This window comes from Xenopus laevis, chromosome 7L (assembly GCF_017654675.1).
Source record: "Xenopus laevis strain J_2021 chromosome 7L, Xenopus_laevis_v10.1, whole genome shotgun sequence".
Lineage (NCBI taxonomy): Eukaryota > Metazoa > Chordata > Amphibia > Anura > Pipidae > Xenopus > Xenopus laevis.
The window spans coordinates 97,199,531-97,223,106 of NC_054383.1; the positions used below are offsets into that span (position 1 = coordinate 97,199,531).

The 23,576-nt window shown below is 39.5% G+C and overlaps 1 protein-coding gene across 3 annotated transcripts; it reads left to right on the forward strand.

Annotated features, from left to right (window-relative positions):
• Positions 1–1,376: 1,376 nt before the first annotated feature.
• On the forward strand, positions 1,377–23,480 carry ube2j2.L (ubiquitin conjugating enzyme E2 J2 L homeolog). Of its 3 annotated transcripts, none has more exons than XM_018224596.2 (7): positions 1,377–1,874; positions 4,300–4,430; positions 10,657–10,697; positions 11,746–11,848; positions 12,879–13,017; positions 21,427–21,507; positions 22,182–23,480. In XM_018224596.2, exons 2-7 carry the CDS (start codon positions 4,300–4,302, stop codon positions 22,464–22,466), a joined length of 780 nt encoding a protein of 259 aa, XP_018080085.1. In that variant the 5' UTR covers positions 1,377–1,874; the 3' UTR covers positions 22,467–23,480.
• Positions 23,481–23,576: the final 96 nt, after the last annotated feature.

Here is a 23,576-nt window from a genome sequence, read left to right on the forward strand (position 1 = left end):
CGATGGTCGAAGTAGCCCAAAACAAACTTCGAAGTTTTTTAACTTCGAATCCTTCACTCGAAGTTAGTGAATCGGCCCCTTTATAGTGGAAAAACAAGAGGAAAACTGATAAAATAAAGAACTAACTACATTTTTTTTAAAAAAAGTTTTAGAAAGTGTGTGTTTGTTTATGCATGTGTGTACAGCTCTAAAGTAAAGTGTATGTGAGCCATCTAAATAAGTATGCCCCCATAGGACTCACCCAATCTACCCTCAAAATTCTGGGTTAAAAAAAAAAAAGCACATTAGCAAAACAGCACCGAGAAAGGTTTTTTAAGAAAAAAAAACTATTTCTATGCACAAAAAAAAAACATAATTATCACACAAAATTATCTAACACACCAAAACCATCAGCACATTCTAAGACTCTTCCCCATAGCTCAAAATTTTGAAGCACGTCAACGTCAAACCTGAAAATATCAGTACATAAAAAGTCAATCCCCCTTCAAAAAAAAAAAAAAAACCCCCACAAACCTCAAAACTCATTAGCACCCCTACCCCAAAAATTAAAAACATGCCACATATAAGCAGGCCCAAATAATCCCCTAAAATTAAGGGCACACGCCTTACAGAGATAGTGTTGCCCCCTTTTCGGTTTTGATCAGGACAGCCTGGTATTTTAAAGGGCTGTCCGGTAGTGATGTGTGGGTTGGTCTTTTCCCGACGCGCACCTGCCTGACTTCCTGGTTCCATTAATAGACCCACACCACCAAAAGGGGCGGGGCGAAAGTCAAACATCTATAAAAGCTCAATCCAGAAGTCGGAAGCCGGCATTTGGAAAGAAGCATGCGAGGTCAGCCCAAACCCGCGGGTAGGGTTGCCATCTTTTAAAAAAACTCCACCGGCTGGTGGAGGGGGGCAGGAATAAAAGGGCGGGTCCTGACGGCAAAGGCGTGGGTCGTAATGATAAAGGGGCGGAGCCACAATGCACGATTGGCTGCGTGGGTCATGATGTCAAAGGGGCCAAAGCCAAGGCATGCGTTTGGCAAGAAGCCGTCAGGCAAAAAGGTTAGTTTTGACCAGGCTGGGGGCAGGCCACGGGCTTTTGTTAGGTGTATTACAAATTTATCGGCAGCTACATTGCAGGTAAATTTGTAATACCGGCCGCGGCCTTGGCAGGTGTTTTACAGCCTAGGCCAGTACATACCAGCTGGGTGGCAACACTACCTGCGGTATCGGGCCAGCCCGCACAACATTACTGCCTGGGTCAAAACTTCTCAGTTTTCCAAATAAGGAAAACCGGGTAGGATTCCCCATGATTGATACAGCGATTGGCCAATTGCAGTCATAGCCCCGCCCCATCACAACCACGTCCCTATACGTCACGGCCTTGCCCCGTTCGGTCTTTAGGGGGGAAATTTGGCAACTATACAGAGACCAGCAAGTATGCAATAGATTTAGCCTCCACTGAACAGCAAGTGCCCCCATATTCGTAGAACTGAATAAACTCCTGTCGAAAGAAAAGAACCTAATGCTACCCAGCGCACGCCAATACTCAGTAGAGCACTGTGGCAGCGTTCTTCTCCAGGCAATCCCCGAAAAACCATTTGAAGAAGGCGCCGAATACGCGACGAATGTCACGTGACGAAGACGTTCCCAGAGACGTTCACGTGATCGTAACGTCATCCACGGCCTCTTATCAACCGGGAACTAGCAGCTACCATATTTGGAAGGGGGGGAGTGAAAAGACAACGAGGATAAAGACAGAAAAGGGGCGAAGTGAGCCGCGCTAAGAGGTGAGAGGAGTCAGGTGGAGAAGTGCGGAGCTGTTACAGGAACAGAGCAGGAGGCTCCCCTGGGAATAATGATTTATTGGCAGCTGGTAGGCCACATAGGTGTGTGGTGTGAAAGGACTCAATGTGCAATTAGGAAGAGGCCGGGGAGCAGGGCCCAGCTCACCACTGACGAATAGTGGAGGGACCCGGTGTCCCGTCACTTTACCACTCGCCACCCCTTCTTTCGAAGTGATCTTAGATTTGGGGAATAGGAAGGAGACCCCAGTGCTAGAGCTGAAGTGCAGTGAGTGGCAGAGCCCCAAGTCTCACAGGCCAGGACAGTTGTCTTTATGACTTCACAGACATGAGCCAGTCTGCTTTTGTTCTTCTCTTTTCATTCATGCACGGATATAACCCCCACATATAGAATAAAGTCATTTTATACGTGATGCAACAGTAAAACTGTAATGCCCTAAAAACTCCCATTGAAAGACCCAAATATTAGGGACATAGCAGATATGTGATCAGCAAGTGGGCACCGATGTACAACTGGATCTATCCTCAGTATGGCCATTTGTGGCTCCTTATAACATTTGTTAATGTAGCCCACGTCCTTCGTCTGCCCCTTCACTCCCACCATAACGGTCACAGAACGTGTGCCATTTTGAGTGATATGATGGTATCACTCTTTTGTTTTTAATTATTGCATATTGAGAAAATTGACTAGTATTTGCTACTTTAGCAGCTAAAGTCAGGGTAAAAGCCTCCCTTTAGGTAGACATCTGTTAAAGGGGACCTGTCATCCAAAAGAAATATTTCAAATCTTATTTTATCACGTTAGTCAAGCAAAATAAACTTTTAATTACACTGTATAAATTATTTGAATCCTGTTTCCTTCATTCTGGGAACTCATAATTATAGCAAGCAGGCAGGAGCCATTTTGTGGACACTTATTAAGGCAAGCCTTGCATCATCTCAAAATCTTGTTTGTGCAGCAGAATGGGCGACCTAATGTCCATCCCCATGTACTGATTACACACTTATATGGTAAAGAGAGAGGGGGAATGTGGGGAGAGCAGCGACATCTAGGAAGTGCTGAATGGAAAGTGAAAGTAACTGCCTGCTCCACCTGAGGAGGAGCAGGAAATATTTGATTGAAAGCTGATATTTTTAAACGAGTTTACAACAGCTATAAATTCTTTAATAAAAAAAAAAAAGAATTTGGATTTCATGTTTAATTTGAAAAGGACTTTTATTACACGGCTTTTTATGTCTGGGTGACAGGTCCCCTTTAAAGTACATATATTTATATACACACGCACAATTAAAGACCTGTCACCCAGACATATTATTAAAATATCCTCATCTGTTATAAACATGTTTTAAACGTCAGCTTTCAATTGTATTTCACCTGCCCCCTGTCTTTATGCCTAAGGCAGGCAAATTTCACTTTCCATTCTACACTTCCTAGCTACCACTGTACAACTCACATTCCCCCTCGCTCCTCATCATCTAATTCAGTAGCCAGTGCATGGGTATGGGCATCAGGTCCCCCATTCTGACACATAAACAAGATTTTGGGATGATGTGAAGCTTGCCTCAATCACAGTGTCCTCAAAATGGCACCTGCCTACTTGCTGTGATTGTGGATTTCAAGACTGAAAGAAAAGAAATCTTAAATAACTTATATTTCACTTCACTACCATGAAACAACAGGATTTGGAATTATTCCTTAAGGTGGCCATAGACCCTATTGTACGAATCGAGGATTCGTACGATTTTCGGATCGTGTGTGGCATGTGCCGACATCTTTCGTCCGGCAGAGATCGCTCGTTTGGTCTATTGGTTAGGTTTGATTTTGACCCGACCGATCCCGCCGGAGCCCACGGCACATCGTAATCAGATCGTTCGGCCATACGGCCAAACAATCAGATTACACCCGATATAGCCATGTTTGTTAATTGCATATCGGGAAAGATCCGCTCATTTGGCGGTGTTGCCAAACGAGCGGATCTTTGCATCTATGGCCACCTTTAGGGTGACAGGTCCCCTTTAAATTTAATGACACACTGGGGAGTTTGTATTGTTTTGTTTTTTTTTTTTTGCCCCACTATTATATCAGTCTTTTCAAAATGTTCGAAATTACGTTGTAATGCGTGAAAATGGGTGTATTTGCATTTTAGTACAAATACATCTGTCACTGACAGGTAGCAGAACTTCTCAGTAATGTGAAATGGGGAGGGGGACAAATTCTATTAGAACTGGTTTGTCAAAGAAACAATCACTATACATGTGTTGTTTTTCTTTAACCACAAATTACACCAGTATATCCGTATATATGTAGCAATAAAACAGGAATTAAAGGAACAGTTCAGTGTAAAAAATCCAGTCACTCCAGCCTTTATACATTACATTTTTGGCTAGCTAACTATATTAAAAACCTTTTATTTAGCACAGCCTATCTATTTACCCAGCTTTTATTTTTATACTGAACAATTCCTTTAAGTCCTTTTTTTACAAGCTATCTTACTCTTTTTTTACCCAGATGAGCAACAATAGTAATAAGAGAGCTCCAACAACTGCCACCCAGAGGTTAAAACAAGATTACCTGAGGATCAAGAAAGACCCAGTGCCTTACATTTGTGCAGAACCCCTTCCTTCAAATATCCTTGAATGGTAAGAATTGTTTTACAGCAGCAATGTCTAAAACAAGGGAAGCAATCTTTCAACATACCTTTTTCCCTCGTTACTTGTTTTAAATGTCACTGACGTTTTTTTTTATATTAAGATTATGCATTGACTGATAATTACATTGTGAAAGGAAGTAACTGATGAGGTATATTTTACATTTTTTGTTATTAAAATGTTATTTATTTTTGAGGTGAGCTCCGTTTTGCACAGACGTGCACTCAAGGACCCTTGGCCAGTGGTAAAATCAATCCAGCTTTATTTTCACATGGGCATGGTCAGCCGAACCTACAGCAACTTTTGCTGAGCGCTATCTTTAGTGGCGCCTGTTATCATTGTACTATTTCAGCTTGAAGGGTCTTTTAATTGTATAACATTTTAGCGGAGAGCTTGAGTGTTCGAAAAATGTTGTTTGGTCTTCCTTAGTGTATCTTCTTTCTTATTTTCCTTATATTCTGTAGATGTATCTATTTATGGTATTGTTTTACTACATATTGCTGTTAAGTGAAGCAGTAAGAAGACTTGAAAGATTTCCATGCCTTTGCAAGAATTAAACCTTGCTTATTCTCTAGGTCAGGGATCCCCAACCTTTAGAACCCGTGAGCAACGTTCAGAAGTAAAAGGAGTTGGGGAGCAACACTAGCATGAAAAATGTTCCTGGGGTGCCAAATAAGTGCTGTGATTGGTCATTTAGTAGCCCCTATGTGGATTGTCAACCTACATTGAGGCTCTGTTTGGCAGTACACCTGGTTTTTATACAACCAAAACTTGCCTCCAAGCCTAGAATTAAAAAAAAAACACCTGCTTTGAGACCACTGGGAGCAACATCCAAGGTGTTGGAGAGCAACATGTTGCTCACGAGCTACTGGTTGGGGATCATTGCTCTAGGTTATAGGTGTACAGGCATGGGATCTATTATCTGGGAGCCTGCTATCCAGAAAACTACTCTATGACAACTTTTTTTTTTTTTTTAATTCACAGTTCTACATTATGTACTGATATACTATTGCGTGTCATCGTATGAATCAGCGGCCTGTTGAGCATTCACATTGTGTCTTAAAGGAGAAGGAAAGCTACCAAAGCTGTTTATTGCCAATATATTGGCTACAATAGTGCAAGCTAGAACACTATATTTATTCTGCAGAATGCTTTACCATACCTGAGTAAACAGCTCGAGAAGCTCTCTCTGTTTAGGATAGCAGCTGCCATGTTTGATTGGTGTGACATCACTTCCTACCTGAGTGTCTCTCTCTCTCACTCCTCACTCATAGCTCTGGGCTCAGATAAAAGCAGGGAGGGAGAGAGAAGCAAGCTGAGCATGCCCTAGCCCTGGAGGTCTGATACAGAAGCCCATGTGTACACAATAGAAGGAAAGAAATGCTGTGTTTGTTTTTACAGAGGACTGAGCAGCATTACTTTGAGGGTTTACTGGTGTATTTCTATAGACCTTTCTGATAAAGCTCAAGTAATTTTAGCCTTTCCTACATATGTGTAAAGCTGGCCATAGATGTTGAGATTTTTAAAAGATCAGATCCTGATTGTGAGACCACGATCTTCTCAGAACGATCGTACGAATTTACCATCAACTAAAAAGACCAATTTACCAGGAAAACAAAGGGGAGCTGCCTGCTTGGCCCTGCAAACATAGATAGATTGCACTGGGACCGACAAAGATTTTTTGACCTGGCCAATCAATTTCCTGACAGATGTCGGCCGAAAAATCATAAGATGTACGATCGTTCGAATACCACTAACCGCACGATAATTTCGAAGGATTGGTCGGGCTTCCCTAAAATCGGTCGTTCGGCAAGAAGAATCGTCGCGTCTATGGGGAGCTTAATATGTATTGTATGTGGATATGTTAGCAACTTACTATGCCTATATTATACAACTTGGATTTCTATATTTGGGTTCGTTTATGTATTCCGTTGTCTGTTTTCAGTGTTGCACGTAATCTTCATGCTGTCTCATCTGAGGCCTCCTTTAACTCATATGCTAGTACATTTCTTTACTTAAGAGTAGACAAAGTTAATATTTTCCAATGTTTTATAGCAAGGGCACATTCCTTGCAACCCCCTGAGCAGAACACTACAAATTAGACATGGTCCATATAATCTGTCAATTAGGTCTAGTATTAAAAAGTAATTTCAAGTTTATTGTACATTTCCCATGTTCGTTATCAGAATAGCTTTGTCTGTCCAAATGTGTTTTGCCAAAGTACAGACTTTTTGTTATGGACAAATCAGATGAAACCATAGGTAGCTGGTTATGCCCAATTCTGTATGAACAGGAACAGCTACTTGTTTTTCAGGATCTGTTTAGCTTCTGCAACGTCTCCATTCAGACAAATGGATAAATAAAAGGTTTCATTGTTTCTCTCTGGCTCCATACACATTTTCACCAGTGCTGAAAAAATAGACCTTATACATACAGGTAAACAAAGCCCCTTTATTTGGCCTTCTGTCATCAGTGTATGATTTGCAGATGTGGCAAAATATAAAAAAAAGTCTGCAACTTCTGCATAAATAACCAGAAAAGTAAACAAGTCTTCTACATAGATCAGAGGCCCAACCAGAAATGTAGTGAAATCTGCCATGTTTTTTTTTTTCAGCTCCCCAGCACTAAATAGTGATTCATAGATCTCTACGGGATCCCTGGGTTAAACATTTTGTATAATTTTTACTTTTTTTTTTTTTTAAGGTGAACAGACCCATTATTAAAATTAACTAGTATTTCTTAAAGGAAAACTAAACCCTTCAAACAATGTAGGTCTCTATAAAAATATATTGCATAAAACAGCTCATATGTAAAACCCTGTTTCATGTAAATGAACCATTTTCATAAGACAGGTATGAGACCTGTTATCCACAATGCTCGGGACCTGGGGTTTTCTGGATAATTGATCTTTCTGTAATTTGGATCTTCATACCTCAAGTCTACTAGAAAATCATGTAACATTTAATAAACCCAGTAGGCTGGTTTTGCCTCCAATAAGGATTAATTATATCTTAGTTGGGATCAAGTACAAGGTACTGTTTTATTATTACAGAAAAAAAGGAAATAATTTTTAAAAAATTTGGCTTAATTTATTATCATGGAGTCTATGGGAGATGGCCTTTCCGTAATTTGGAACTTTCTGGATAACTGGTTTCCGGATAACTGATCCCATACCTGTAATATACTTTTTTGTAGTATGTGCATTGGGTAATCATAAATATTTTAAGAAATAAGGGCACCCCCCCTGGGACATAGCAAACAAACTATACTTGTTAGGTCACATGAGCCAATTAACAGACAGAGTTCTGTCTTTTGCTTCAACACTTCTTCCTGTTCCAGTTAGAGCTGCAGTATATGTGGTCAGGGGATCTCTGAGGCAGCACACAGACCATCACAAAATGGTGGTTCAAGGCAAGAGATGTAAAAGGGCAATATTTACTTAAATATATATTCCAGTTTAAGATTCTTTAATATGCCACTTAATTTGATACAAACTATCTTTTGTTCAAGAATTCATTTGGGGGGCATAGGTTTCATTTAAACTGTAAAATGAGTCTCCATTGCAATTCTGGTGGGACCAGAGTGGCAGTTTAGCTATTTATGTGATATATCATACTTGAATGGGGAGAACATATAATGAATTACATAACCGTTAAACTTGGACACCTGTCGTTCTAATTATAATGTCAATAGAAATGTCTCAAATAGGTATTTAGTTACCACACTATTCTCCATGAGACCAATATGGTGGTCAAAATGCCACTTGTGCTATAGTACAAAGAGTGGTTCCTCAACCTATGCACCATTTTCTGTTGTTCTTAGAAAACAGACATTTGGCACCTGATGCAAAAATGATTAGAATTAGCTTGTTTGTGCAGTGCCAGGCTGCATTCATTAGCCAAAGCAGCTTCCCTTCCTTTAGACCCTTATTGTGGTTGTAAACTCCAACAGGTACACACAATCAGTGCATTATAACTGCATAGCTAATGGTAAATATTTTCCTTCCAACATCAGTTCTAGCTTCTTAGAAGGCCCTGCAAAGTGAATAAACATTCCTACGTGGCATACACTTGAATGAGAGACTGCAGGGAAAACTGTGACTAAGCTAAATTTAGTGCAAATAATGGTCTTTTTGTTGGATTTTATGGCATTCATTTGTAAGCACCTGCACAGGTATGGGACCTATTATACGATCACAAGACACAGTTTTGCAAAAAGTGTGTGTGTGTGTAATATTGCGTTTGCTTATAACATTTAACCAATACTTTAATAATACAGTACATGTATGGGACCTGTTATCCACAATGCTTGGATAACGGATCTTTCCGTAGTTTGGATCTTCATGCCTTAAATCTACTAGAAATTAAATAATCCTAATAGGCTGGTTCTGCTCCAATAAGGACTAATTATTTCTTAGTTGGGATCAAGTACAAGGTACTGTTTTATTATTACAGAGAAACAGGAAATCATTTTTAAAAAGTTGGATTATTTGGATAAAATTAAGTCTATGGGAGATGGCCTTTCCTTAAGTTTTCTGGATAGCAGGTTTCCGGATAACAAATCCTATACCTGAATATAGTTTGTGAATGTATAAAAAGGGTCGGTATGAGTTGGAGTTGAACTTGATGAACTCCAGTCCATCAACCAAACTTAACTATGTAACTAATAAATAAAGTTTTGGGTATTGTTAAAATTAAATTTGTTCATTGGTCTGAGGTGACCTTGGAAAATGTTGTATTCAATACCTATGGTGCACTGTTTACACTTAGTACAATACACATGTACAGATCACACAGTCTGGTCAAGAGGAGGAAGAAATGACCTAGCAGCTCATGAAAATGAAAAGTTAAATATGGACAAGTTCAGGATGCAAACCAAGCTTCTGAATGGTGCTGGGGAAAATGTGTAACCGTGTTTCAGTAGAGGGGGGGGGGGAATTAGCAACATTTTGTATCAAATGTATCAAAATGGATGTATTCCTAATCAAACAACAGTAGTGCAGTAATGTAGGTATTCGTTATGTGCAGTAGCGCTTGTCACCGCACTGTCCTTACAGAAGATTCTTCCTTGCTTGCATTTACATGGTAGAGGAGGATTCCAGAAACATAAATGTACATAATATTTGTAGAAGCGCTTCTTTTGCAGAGTCCTGCCCCATTCTTAGGATTTTGCAAGTTGAACATCCCCTTTATCATTCTGGCAGCATGTGCATGTAAAGTTGTTCTTGAAAACTGTAGGGCACGCTATTAAATATGCCCTCCTTACCCTTGTCCCTGTAAGAGGGCTTAACAGTTCTGTTGCTTCGCCAAAGTCATATCTTGTGACAGATTTGTGAGAGAGCTTGGCTTTCTGCTGATCCGTCGCCTCTGCATTACACTCCGCAAATAAACAGCAGTCTTTTGCTTTATGAGATAACAATGTATTACTGGTTTCCCCTCATTCTAATGCACACCCCTCTACAGTTTAAAACTGTCTTTGTGTGGTTTTTGAATTATAACTTTTGCTCTGCAGCTATACAGTTTTGTTATTTAATAAGCTGTTTTGTTGCCTGGGTTGCATACATTTGAAGCTTACACAGTGTTTGCATGAAATGCTGGAAGGTAGATAGGAGCCAATATCAATAATAAGACATTTTAAAGGAATTGTTCAGTATAAAAATAAAAACTGGATAAATAGGCTGTGCAAATAAAAAATGTTTCTAATATATTTAGCAAAAATGGAATGTATAAAGGCTGGAGTGACTGGATGTCTAACATAAAAGTCAGAACACTACTTCCTGCTTTGCAGCTGTTTCCACTGATTGGTTACCAGGCAGTAACCAATCAGTGACTTGAGGGGGGCCCATATTAGTCATAATTGTTGCTTTTGAATCTGAGCTGAATGCTGAGGATCAATTGCAAACCCACTGAACAGTTATGTCCCATGTGGCCCCCCTTCAAGTCGCTGACTAACTCAGAGTTAGAGAGCTGAAAAGCAGGAAATAGTGTTCTGTTATGTTAGACATCCAGTCACTCCAGCCTTTATGCATTACATTTTTGGCTAAGTAACTATTAGAAACATTTTTTATTTTGCACAGTCTATCTATTTAGCCTGTTTTTATTTTTACACTGAAACAGAACATTGCCATTTTATGTGTGAGATATCAGGAACTGCAATTTTGATCTAATGATTACATTTTATGTATAGACTGAAAAAAATCTTTACTTTTGATGTATAGGCACTATGTGGTGCGAGGACCTGAGATGACACCCTATGAAGGTATGTGGATCTCACAGTAACTGTTTACTCTGTATCAATAATGCTTAGCAGCAGTTACTAACACGGTTTGAAAAATCATTTGAAAATCAACCATAGGACCCTATTTCTCATGATTTCTTGCCAGTCCAGCCAACCCTGATTGTCTGAGAGGCTATTTAAATTGGGTTACTGCCTACATTCCCCTATACAAATATTCAGCTTCTCCGTTCCAAAGCTTCTCCGGTGAATTGGGGTCATGCTCTTAAAAGACGATGCAGCGGATGACATTTCTTAAAAAAGGTGTTGGTAGCTCTTTAAATTAGCCCTTAAGAACCATAGAAGCGGACTCAAGGCAAAAAGTAAAACCCACGTCAATTGAATGTAAAGTTCAAAAAGTGCTACCAGATCACAACTAGTGCTCCTAAATTATATAGGTACATACTCTCCACCACCCTGGCTTGACGCTGCTAGCAGTCGGGTTATCAATAATGCTTACTATTTCTTGTCAAATACAGAGATAATGTAATTAACTATAGAGGCATACACCTCAGTTTTAATTGTACAACATTGCCAAATGACTTGCATACTTGTTTGAGCTATTTCTTCAACTCCCAAAGAAGATGTCTGTTAAAGGATGCTTGTAGTGGTACCTGCTGGTACAGAGGGGATAGGTTCTCTGATGACTAACACTGCATGTTAAGAGTATATCGATTGAAAGTGAATAGACTTTGGCAGAAGCACAAATTCCTACATCTGACACACAAATGTTCTGTAGTGAAGTGATGGATTCTGGGCCTTGAAGTCATTCTGCTTTCCATAGGGGGCAAAGCAAAGGCCCCGTGGTCCTGTGATTCAAAACGTTGCAGTGGAACAGAGAGACGGGGATGGGTTTCTTAACGCTATAAGGGGAATAGTTGTTTTCTGCACAAGCTGAATGAGCTTATCTCAAAAAGAGGCAAGGAGGTTATATTTTAATTCACCTGTTAAAATATACATAATGTGTACATTTAGTGAAGATATTATATTTTCTGTAGACTTGATTTAACTTAATTTTTTTTCTCTTTACTAGGCGGTTATTACCACGGAAAGCTTGTTTTTCCAAGAGAATTTCCTTTTAAACCTCCTAGTATTTATATGATCACTCCAAACGGACGATTTAAATGTAATACCCGGTAAGGTGTTTTTTTTTTTTTTTGTTTTTTTTTTTGTTTCAATATTTTTTATTGCAAATATTTGTTGTTTGCTTCTTATAACAGTTGTTTTGCTTTTACTATTGCAAATCCATATATTGTCTCAAATAACCATCATGTATATTACAATTGTCGTACTCATTATTTAGCCTCATGAGTTTGATAAGATGCAGATGTTCACATGACAAATTATACATAACTATACAACGTAGGTAGGGGGGAAATGCAATTATGTATAAATAACATTTTAATACAAAGAAAAAAAAGGGGGGGCATAATCCTAACTGCACGTAGTATTGCTTGATCAATGTAACATTAGTTCAATACAGTAAGTAGTACTTCCCTTTTTTTTGTTAAAAAACCATCTAATATGATAGTGTTCCATTCAAATATATTTGGATTTTTTTTGTTTGTTTTTTTAAACCTAAGCAGGCATATTCTCAGACTAAGCTAAACTCAAATAACTGCTTTGGCTCACTTTCATATATATTAAGATGGACTTGCTTTGAAGTTAGCAGTTAAAAACTCAATCTGGAGGCCAGCTACACCAAATTTTCCGTATGACATTTCAGGGGTTGTTTACTATTCCCCTGGGCAAAAGAGCATGCCCCTAGTGCTCATCCACAGAGACCCCTACTGGTAGTGGGCAACGTCAGGGGGGGCTCAGACCAGCCCTGTCAGACATTAAGGACAAAGGCCTTTTGTGACCTGCATTCTCTAAATGACCCCCACAGTCCCTCACAAATACAGCATTGTACTTGTGCAGTTAGTTGCAAGCCTTTGCACTCCAATTTTACACTGGTGAAAGGTAGTGTGCAAGTGCAAAAAGAGGTGCATTGCATTGTTTTTTCCCCCACTTTGCACACTGACCCCCTAACCACTTTTAATGTGCTACTTATCCTAAACAGCTGGCATGAATATTATTTTGTTTGTTTAATGTCTGTTCAATTTTTGATCTTTCCAAGATTTCATGGTTTTAAAGATTTTTTTTTAAATTTATTTTCTCCACTAGACTCTGCCTTTCCATCACAGACTTCCATCCCGACACATGGAACCCAGCATGGTCAGTGTCAACAATTCTAACTGGTCTTCTTAGCTTTATGGTGGAAAAAGGTCCCACGCTGGGGAGCATAGAAACATCAGACTTTACAGTGAGTCCCAATACCTTTTCATACTTTAACCCTTTAAGTGCCAGCAGAATTTCACATTTTGGTTACGCGAAATGCCAGCCGTTTTTGAAACATTTTGTGCTCTCTCACTTTAGGGGCATTTTCTGAGGGGAAACCTATAGTTTACCTAGGAAAACTATACATTGTTTTTTCGGTAGAAACTGAGCTTTCTAAATCTGCCTGAGTTTTCATGTATTTCCACCTGTGCAAAAAAATTTATAGTGCTAAATACCAAAAAAATGAAAAATTACCATTTTTCATCGTATATCAATTTATACCAGAAAAATATTTCATTTTACGGATGAAAATCCAACTGATTTGGAAAGCCTTATGTCTCTCGAACGTGCCAATACCAGATATGTATAGTTTTAGGGAGATTTAGGACTTCTGTACCTCAAAAACTCCCGGCAGTATATTGCCGAATTTTGAAAGCACTAAGGCAGAAAACGGCATGCTTTAGATTCCAAGGCAAAAACTCCTGAAACCGTAGGTTTACCCCAGAAAACCATACATTTTTGAAAAGTACACATTCTGCCGATTACAAAATGGGTAACTATGTCTCTCTAATCCCAACTACCAAACATAAAAGCTTGTCTGAACATAGCGGTTTTTCAAAAAAAAAATCAAAATTCTGAAAAATCATTGCAAAGGTTTTATTTTGCTGCTCCGCATATCCCAAACTATATTAGGTACCAAGAAAAAGCACCTGAAATATGATTGCCAGGGGTCCACTGAACAGTTTGACACCCATTATGCATAGGTTTACCAAAGTATCTGGCATTTAGAGACACCAATATGAAGTTAGCACATCCAAATTGATCAGGACTTTACTTCAGCTACTGAGAAATCAACACATTGACTGCATTTTTTGTGGGGTAAAAACACAGAAATATATGTTTACCCCCAAAACCCATATATTTTTGGAAAGTACACATTCTACCGAATCTAAAATGGGTCCCCATGCCTTTCTGCTCCAAACTACTGAGTCGCAAGGCTTTCCCAAAGTTGTCGGTTTTGGTGAAATATCTGAAAATTGCCTCAAAGCTTCAACTTCCCAGCACCATATCACCCATGTATCATTACGTACTAAGAAAAAGCACCCTAAATATGATTGCCAGGGTTCCTCTGAACATTTTGGTGGCCATTGTTCATAAGTTTACCAAAGTATCTGGCATTTAGAGGCCCCAAAATGAAGTTAGCGCATACAAACAGTTCTGTGGGTAACTTCAGCTAATGAAAAATCAACACATTGACTGCATTTTTGCGGGGTAAAAACACAGAAATATATGTTTGCCCCCCAAAACCCATATAGTTTTGGAAAGTACACATTCTACCGAATCTAAAATGGGTACCCATGCCTTTCTGCTCCAAACTACTGAGTCGCAAGGCTTTCCCACAATTGTCGGTTTTGGTGAAATATCTGAAAATTGCCTCAAAGCTTCAACTTCTCAGCACCATATCACCCATGTATCGTTATGCACCAAGAAAAAGCACCCTAAATATGATTGCCAGGGTTCCTCCGAACAGTTTGGTGGCCATTGTTCATAGGTTTACCAAAGTATCTGGCATTTAGAGGCCTCAAAATGAAGTTAGTGCATACAAATAGTCCTGTGGGTAACTTCAGCTAATGAAAGATCAACACATTAACTGCATTTTTTGTGGGGTAAAAACACAGAAATATATGTTTACCCCCCAAACCCATACATTTTTGGAAAGTACACATTCTACTGAATCTAAAATGGGTACCCATGCCTTTCTGCTCCAAACTACTGAGTCGCAAGGCTTTCCCACAATTGTCAGTTTTGGTGAAATATGTGAAAATTGCCTCAAACCTTCAACTTCTCAGCACCATATCACCCATGTATCGTTACACACCAAGAAAAAGCACCCTAAATATGATTGCCAGTGTTCCTCCAAACAGTTTGGTGGCCATTGTTCATAGGTTTACCAAAGTATCTGGCATTTAGAGGCCCCAAAATGAAGTTAGCGCATACAAACAGTCCCGTGGGTAACTTCAGCTAATGAAAAATCAACACATTGACTGCATTTTTGTGGGGTAAAAACACAGAAATATATGTTTACCCCCAAAACCCATATATTTTTGGAAAGTACACATTCTACCGAATCTAAAATGGGTACCCATGCCTTTCTGCTCCAAACTACTGAGTCGCAAGGCTTTCCCACAATTGTCGGTTTTGGTGAAATATCTGAAAATTGCCTCAAAACTTCAACTTCTCAGCACCATATCACCCATGTATCGTTACGCACCAAGAAAAAGCACCCTAAATATGATTGCCAGGGTTCCTCCAAACAGTTTGGTGGCCATTGTTCATAGGTTTACCAAAGTATCTGGCATTTAGAGGCCCCAAAATGAAGTTAGCGCATACAAACAGTCCCGTGGGTAACTTCAGCTAATGAAAAATCAACACATTGACTGCATTTTTGTGGGGTAAAAACACAGAAATATATGTTTACCCCCAAAGCCCATATATTTTTGGAAAGTACACATTCTACCGAATCTAAAATGGGTACCCATGCCTTTCTGCTCCAAACTACTGAGTCGCAAGGCTTTCCCACAATTGTCGGTTTTGGTGAAATATCTGAAAATTGCCTCAAAGCTTCAACTTCTCAGCACCATATCACCCATGTATCGTTACGCACCAAGAAAAAGCACCCTAAATATGATTGCCAGGGTTCCTCCAAACAGTTTGGTGGCCATTGTTCATAGGTTTACCAAAGTATCTGGCATTTAGAGGCCCCAAAATGAAGTTAGCGCATACAAACAGTCCCGTGGGTAACTTCAGCTAATGAAAAATCAACACATTGACTGCATTTTTGTGGGGTAAAAACACAGAAATATATGTTTACCCCCAAAACCCATATATTTTTGGAAAGTACACATTCTACCGAATCTAAAATGGGTCCCCATGCCTTTCTGCTCCAAACTACTGAGTCGCAAGGCTTTCCCAAAGTTGTCGGTTTTGGTGAAATATCTGAAAATTGCCTCAAAGCTTCAACTTCCCAGCACCATATCACCCATGTATCATTACGTACTAAGAAAAAGCACCCTAAATATGATTGCCAGGGTTCCTCTGAACATTTTGGTGGCCATTGTTCATAAGTTTACCAAAGTATCTGGCATTTAGAGGCCCCAAAATGAAGTTAGCGCATACAAACAGTTCTGTGGGTAACTTCAGCTAATGAAAAATCAACACATTGACTGCATTTTTGCGGGGTAAAAACACAGAAATATATGTTTGCCCCCCAAAACCCATATAGTTTTGGAAAGTACACATTCTACCGAATCTAAAATGGGTACCCATGCCTTTCTGCTCCAAACTACTGAGTCGCAAGGCTTTCCCACAATTGTCGGTTTTGGTGAAATATCTGAAAATTGCCTCAAAGCTTCAACTTCTCAGCACCATATCACCCATGTATCGTTATGCACCAAGAAAAAGCACCCTAAATATGATTGCCAGGGTTCCTCCGAACAGTTTGGTGGCCATTGTTCATAGGTTTACCAAAGTATCTGGCATTTAGAGGCCTCAAAATGAAGTTAGTGCATACAAATAGTCCTGTGGGTAACTTCAGCTAATGAAAGATCAACACATTAACTGCATTTTTTGTGGGGTAAAAACACAGAAATATATGTTTACCCCCCAAACCCATACATTTTTGGAAAGTACACATTCTACAGAATCTAAAATGGGTACCCATGCCTTATTGCTCCAAACTACTGAGTCGCAAGGCTTTCCCAAAGTTGTCGGTTTTGGTGAAATATCTGAAAATTGCCTCAATGCTTCAACTATCCAGCATCATATCACTCATGTATCATTACGTATCACAAAAAAGCACCCAAATTGTGATTGCCAGGGGTCCTCCAAACAGTTTGGTACCCACTGTGCATAGGTTTACCAAAGTATATGGCATTTAGAGGCCCCAAAATGAAGTTAGCACATACAAATTGTCCTGTGGGTAACGTCAGCTAATGAAAAATCAGCACATTGTCTGCATTTTTGTGGGGTAAAAACACAGAAATATATGTTTACCCCCCAAACCCATACATTTTTGGAAAGTACACATTCTACAGAATCTAAAATGGGTACCCATGCCTTTCTGCTCCAAACTACTGAGTCGCAAGGCTTTGCCAAATTTGGCGGTTTTGGTGAAATATCTGAAAATTGCCTCAAAGCTTCAACTTTCCAGCAACGTATTGTCCATGTATCATTACCAGCATAAAGCATCCTAAATATAAACATAGGGGTCTACTAAATAGTTTGATGCCCAATGTGCATAGATATACCAAACTATGTGGCGCACAGAGACCCCCAAATGACAATATGTATAGACATTTTCACGGCTGACGTGCTGGCTGCTGCAACATAACCACCCGGTGTGTGTATTATGCGACATTAGACCACCTAACAGTACAGAGACCCCAGAAAACCATATATTTTCAGAAAGTACACATTCTGACGAATCCAATATGGGTAAATAAGTGTTTCTACTACAAACTGCCAAACTGCAAAACAATGCTGAACATAACGTTTTTTATAACATTTCTGAAAATCGTCACAAAGCTTGAATTTTACCCCATTATATGCCCCACATTTCGTAACTTATCAGCATAAAACATCCTAAATATGAACGCCAGCGGTCTACTGAACACTTTGATGCCCAATATGCATAGATATACCAAACTATGTGGCGCACAGAGACCCCCAAATGACAATACTGTATATACATTTTCACGGCTGACGCGCTGGCTGCTGCAATATAAGCACCTGGTGTGTGTATTATGCGACATTAGACCCCCCTAACAGTACAGAGACCCCAGAAAACCATATATTTTCAGAAAGTACACATTCTGACGAATCCAATATGGGTAAATAAGTGTTTCTACTACAAACTGCCAAACTGCAAAGCAATGCTGAACATAACGGTTTTTATCAAATTTCTGAAAATCATCACAAAGCTTGAATTTTACCCCATTATATGCTCCACGTTTCGTAACGTATCAGCATAAAACATCCTAAATATGAACGCCAGGGGTCTACTGAACACTTTGATGCCCAATATGCATAGATATACCAAACTATGTGGCGCACAGAGACCCCCAAATGACAATAGTGTATATACATTTTCACGGCTGACGCGCTGGCTGCTGCAATATAAGCACCTGGTGTGTGTATTATGCGACATTAGACCCCCCTAACAGTACAGAGACCCCAGAAAACCATATATTTTCAGAAAGTACACATTCTGACGAATCCAATATGGGTAAATAAGTGTTTCTACTACAAACTGCCAAACTGCAAAGCAATGCTGAACATAACGGTTTTTAGCAAATTTCTGAAAATCGTCACAAAGCTTGAATTTTACCCCATTATATGCTCCACGTTTCGTAACGTATCAGCATAAAACATCCTAAATATGAACGCCAGGGGTCTACTGAACACTTTGATGCCCAATATGCATAGATATACCAAACTATGTGGCGCACAGAGACCCCCAAATGACAATAGTGTATATACATTTTCACGGCTGACGCGCTGGCTGCTGCAATATAAGCACCTGGTGTGTGTATTATGCGACATTAGACCCCCCTAACAGTACAGAGACCCCAGAAAACCAGATATTTTCAGAAAGTACACATTCTGACGAATCCAATATGGGTAAATAAGTGTTTCTACTACAAACTGCCAAACTGCAAAGCAATGCTGAACATAACGGTTTTTATCAGATTTCTGAAAATCGTCACAAAGCTTGAATTTTACCCCATTATATGCTCCACGTTTCGTAACGTATCAGCATAAAACATCCTAAATATGAACGCCAGGGGTCTACTGAACACTTTGATGCCCAATATGCATAGATATACCAAACTATGTGGCGCACAGAGACCCCCAAATGACAATAGTGTATATACATTTTCACGGCTGACGCGCTGGCTGCTGCAATATAAGCACCTGGTGTGTGTATTATGCGATATTAGACCCCCCTAACAGTACAGAGACCCCAGAAAACCATATATTTTCAGAAATTACACATTCTGACGAATCCAATATGGGTAAATAAGTGTTTCTACTACAAACTGCCAAACTGCAAAGCAATGCTGAACATAACGGTTTTTATCAAATTTCTGAAAATCGTCACAAAGCTTGAATTTTACCCCATTATATGCTCCACGTTTTGTAACGTATCAGCATAAAACATCCTAAATATGAACGCCAGAGGTCTACTGAACACTTTGATGCTCAATATGCATAGATATACCAAACTATGTAGCGCACAGAGACCACCAAATGACAATAGTGTATATACATTTTCACAGCTGACGCGCTGGCTGCTGCAATATAAGCGCCTGGTGTGTGTATTATGCAACATTAGACCCCCCTAACAGTACAGAGACCCCAGAAAACCATATATTTTCAGAAAGTACACATTCTGACGAATCCAATATGGGTAAATAAGTGTTTCTACTACAAACTGCCAAACTGCAAAGCAATGCTGAACATAACGGTTTTTTATCAAATTTCTGAAAATCGTCAGAAAGCTTGAATTTTACCCCATTATATGCCCCACATTTCGTAACGTATCAGCATAAAACATCCTAAATATGAACGCATGGGGTCTACTGAACACTTTGATGCTCAATATGCATAGATATACCAAACTATGTGGCGCACAGAGACCACCAAATGACAATAGTGTATATACATTTTCACAGCTGACGCTCTGGCTGCTGCAATATAAGCACCTGGTGTGTGTATTATGCGACATTAGACCCCCCTAACAGTACAGAGACCCCAGAAAACCATATATTTTCAGAAAGTACACATTCTGACGAATCCAATATGGGTAAATAAGTGTTTCTACTACAAACTGCCAAACTGCAAAGCAATGCTGAACATAACGGTTTTTATCAAATTTCTGAAAATCGTCACAAAGCTTGAATTTTACCCCATTATATGCCCCACATTTCGTAACGTATCAGCATAAAACATCCTGAATATGAACGCCAGGGGTCTACGGAACACTTTGATGCCCAATATGCATAGATATACCAAACTATGTGGCGCACAGAGACCCCCAAATGGATATATAGTAGATAAAATTTACAAGGCAAAACAAAATAAGGCAGTAAAGAGTGAAATGAAAAAAAATCCAATAAAACCACAAAAATCAATGTTTTTTTTCCAGAATAGTGTTATCGGCCATCAGAATCACAGTTTGAATATTTTAGCTGGGCCAAACAGGTTATACGGCTAGAAACAAGTGAACACAACATATGCAGAGCTGAAAATGCAATAAAATGGCTAAAAATTCAATAAAATGGCTAAAAATGCACCAAAATACCCAAAATTGCAATATAATCACCGAAATAACATACAAAAGATATTGCACAGTACGGTTAGCGAATACGCTATTCGTAATGGCAATAAAACATTTTTTTCAGCCAAAAAAAGAGACGATGCGATAAGAAAAAAAAAAAAAAGCCACAATGCCATGTATGTGCGTGTGCGTGTGTACAAATGGTAAATTACATGTTATGTGCGCGTGTGTGCGTGTGCACATGTGTGTAAGTGCAGTGAGTGTAAGTGACCCCCCCAATCCCCAAAAATGTATGTGTAAGTGTGTGTAAGTGTGAATCTAAGTGTGTATTACTGTAATAAGTGTGTGTTGGTGTGTTTGTGTGTGTAATTGTTGCACTAACCTGAAAAAGTCGCTGAAGACTGTTGCACACGATGTGGAGGGGTCCCAGGAAGACATCTGCGACGATCCTCGTGTTCCTGTGCTGTGGGGGCGGAGATCAACGGCGCAGTGCAGGCTGCAGCAGCAGGACACGTAAGTAACACGTGCCTGCTGCTGCTTTTGGGCCCCTGGGCGATCGCGCCCCAGGGGCCACTCGATCCCCTGCTCTGCTCGTTGCCTAGGGGCAGGGGATCGAAGCGGAACGGAGCGAGCGGCTCTAACAGCCGCTCCTCCGCTCCACAACCCGGAAGTGCTGCAGAACGTAGAATCTACGTTCTGTGGCATTTCAAGTTACTTTTCCACAGAACGTAGATTCTACGTTCTGTGGCACTTAAAGGGTTAAATCATAGTTTGGATATATTAATGTAAATACAATTTAAAACACTTGTCACACCATCTCGCTCCTGCTACCTCCTTCAGAAGTTCTTTTCCCTCATGTTTATTTTGAACCCTGTTAAAACCAAAACATTTTTATTTGAAGCAGCTAAGCCAGTCAGATGGAGAATACATTTTACAAGGCTGCAACCAAAGTAATTGAAGATAAATATTTTATATAACTGCTGTCTGACAATATTATTATTTAACTAAACCGTGATCTAACATAACTTTTTTTATTTTTTTTGCCCCACCCCACAGAAACGACAGCTAGCAACACAGAGTTTAGCATTCAACTTAAAAGATAAAGTATTCTGTGAACTGTTCCCAGAAGTTGTAGAGGTGAGGCTTGTTTCTATGTTGTTACTCTCTGCATTTATGTCACATATTGATCCCTACACGTTGAAAATGCCTGCTGCAGTGCTGTTGTATATCGGGGTAAGTATGTAGGCACTTGCCAATTCATTTTATATTGTATCTCTTGTGGGCACCTCATCACCTATAATCAATAATCAATATAGGCAGATTATTTTATATGGCACATGCATTGCTAAGAAATAAAAATAGACCATTACGTGTTTTAAAATGTTTAAAAATGTAACGTATAAAGGCTGGAGTGACTGGATGTGTAACATAATAGCCAGAACACTACTTCCTGCTTTTCAGCTCTCTTGGTTTACACTGATTTGTTACCAGGCAGTAACCAATCAGTGACTTGAGGGGGGGGGCACATGGGTCATAAATGTTTGCTTTTGAATCTAAGCTGAATGCTGAGGATCAATTGCAAACTCACTGAACAGTTATGTCCCATGTGAGCCCCCTTCAAGACGCTGACTAACATGGTTCAGCGCTGCAAAATATGTTGGCGCCATATAAATACATGTTAATAACATGGTTGTCCTGCAGAGAAGTCATGGAACCCTTTAGGCAAATTGAGATCCATGCATTTTCCTTTGAGTAATACTTTGCTATGATCAAAGCTTGGTGTTGGTGAATCTGCTATTTTCTTTTTTCAGGAAATCAAACAAAAACAGCGTGCACAAGAAGAGCTAAACAACAGGCCGCAGACACTTCCTCTCCCAGATGTTGTACCAGAAACAGAAGCACACATTGGCCAAAATGGGGCAGCACTTCTGAATGGCCATGTTCCATTGGCAGCAGCAAATCATCCTGGCCTTCAGCAGCCAAACCGTAACCATGGACTATTAGGAGGTGCACTGGCTAATGTATTCGTAATAGTTGGGTTTGCAGCCTTTGCCTACACAGTTAAGTATGTACTTCGAAGCATAGCCCAGGAATGAAGGCCTTGTCTGAAGTGCAAATAAAAAGAATCAGAGACCAAACTAGCACTCGTCAGAGAACATAGACTGCTCTGTGCAGTTGGACTCCCACGCCACATTTCGGGTCATTGCTATTTGTGCTACTGTTGTACAAGTGAAATATCAGTTGGCTCATGGGTTTATTTTATTTTTTTTAGAACGAGAAGAGTGGTTGCGTGTTTTCTGTGGAAGCAAACATAATAAGAGAACCGGTTGTAGGTTCACTGCAGTCTGTCTGGTTATTAAATCACCAGATGTCTTCATTTTTACCATCTATTTAGTACAAAATGTTAGTGGAAACAAATCTGTTATCTTCTAAACAAGAAAACCGCACTTTTTTTTGTTCTTTTACTTTATGTCTGCACACAATATGTAGAGGCAGCTAATCCAGCACCTTTCTAAGAAGAAACCAACATCCATGGCCAAACTTTTTATACCCACTGTTTATCTACAACACCGTGCACTTACAGGCTCCACAATTTGTCCTATATGGATATCCATCAGCCAGCGATTAGGTCTCTATTGTAAAAAGATTGAATTTTCAAGTGAAACTGTAAGATATAGATAGAAGTGAGGTGGATTTTTTTTTATTAAGATGAATCCTGTATCAATTATATTTGGATTAATTTATCTTGTAATAAAAAGGATATTGCCCTCCTAATTGGTTCACATAATCCCAAGAAATCCTTTTAACATGTTCTAGCAAGAAATATCCGATTACATATGCATAAAGCAATTCTTAAGATGTCCTACAACACATTGGAGGCCAGTGATGAGTAGCAGAAGACAAAAGCAAACGCTGTAGTCCTGCATGTAGGATAGTGCTGAAAATATGTTGACCAATGTACAAATTCATCATATTGATGTCTAGCACGTCAGCATTTTTGCTGCCGTCTGTTTGCAAAGAATGTTTGACGCCAAAACCAACAGACTTCTGGGTCAGTCGTAGATTATGGCCAACATCTGTCTTGTAGAATAAACAATTTGCAAACCCTATTGCTATCTCCTTTAATATTACCACAGCAGTGCATTGTGCTGCTGCAGGGTGGGCCTAACAGATTGTTTTCATGCTTTAATAATAATAATGTCATA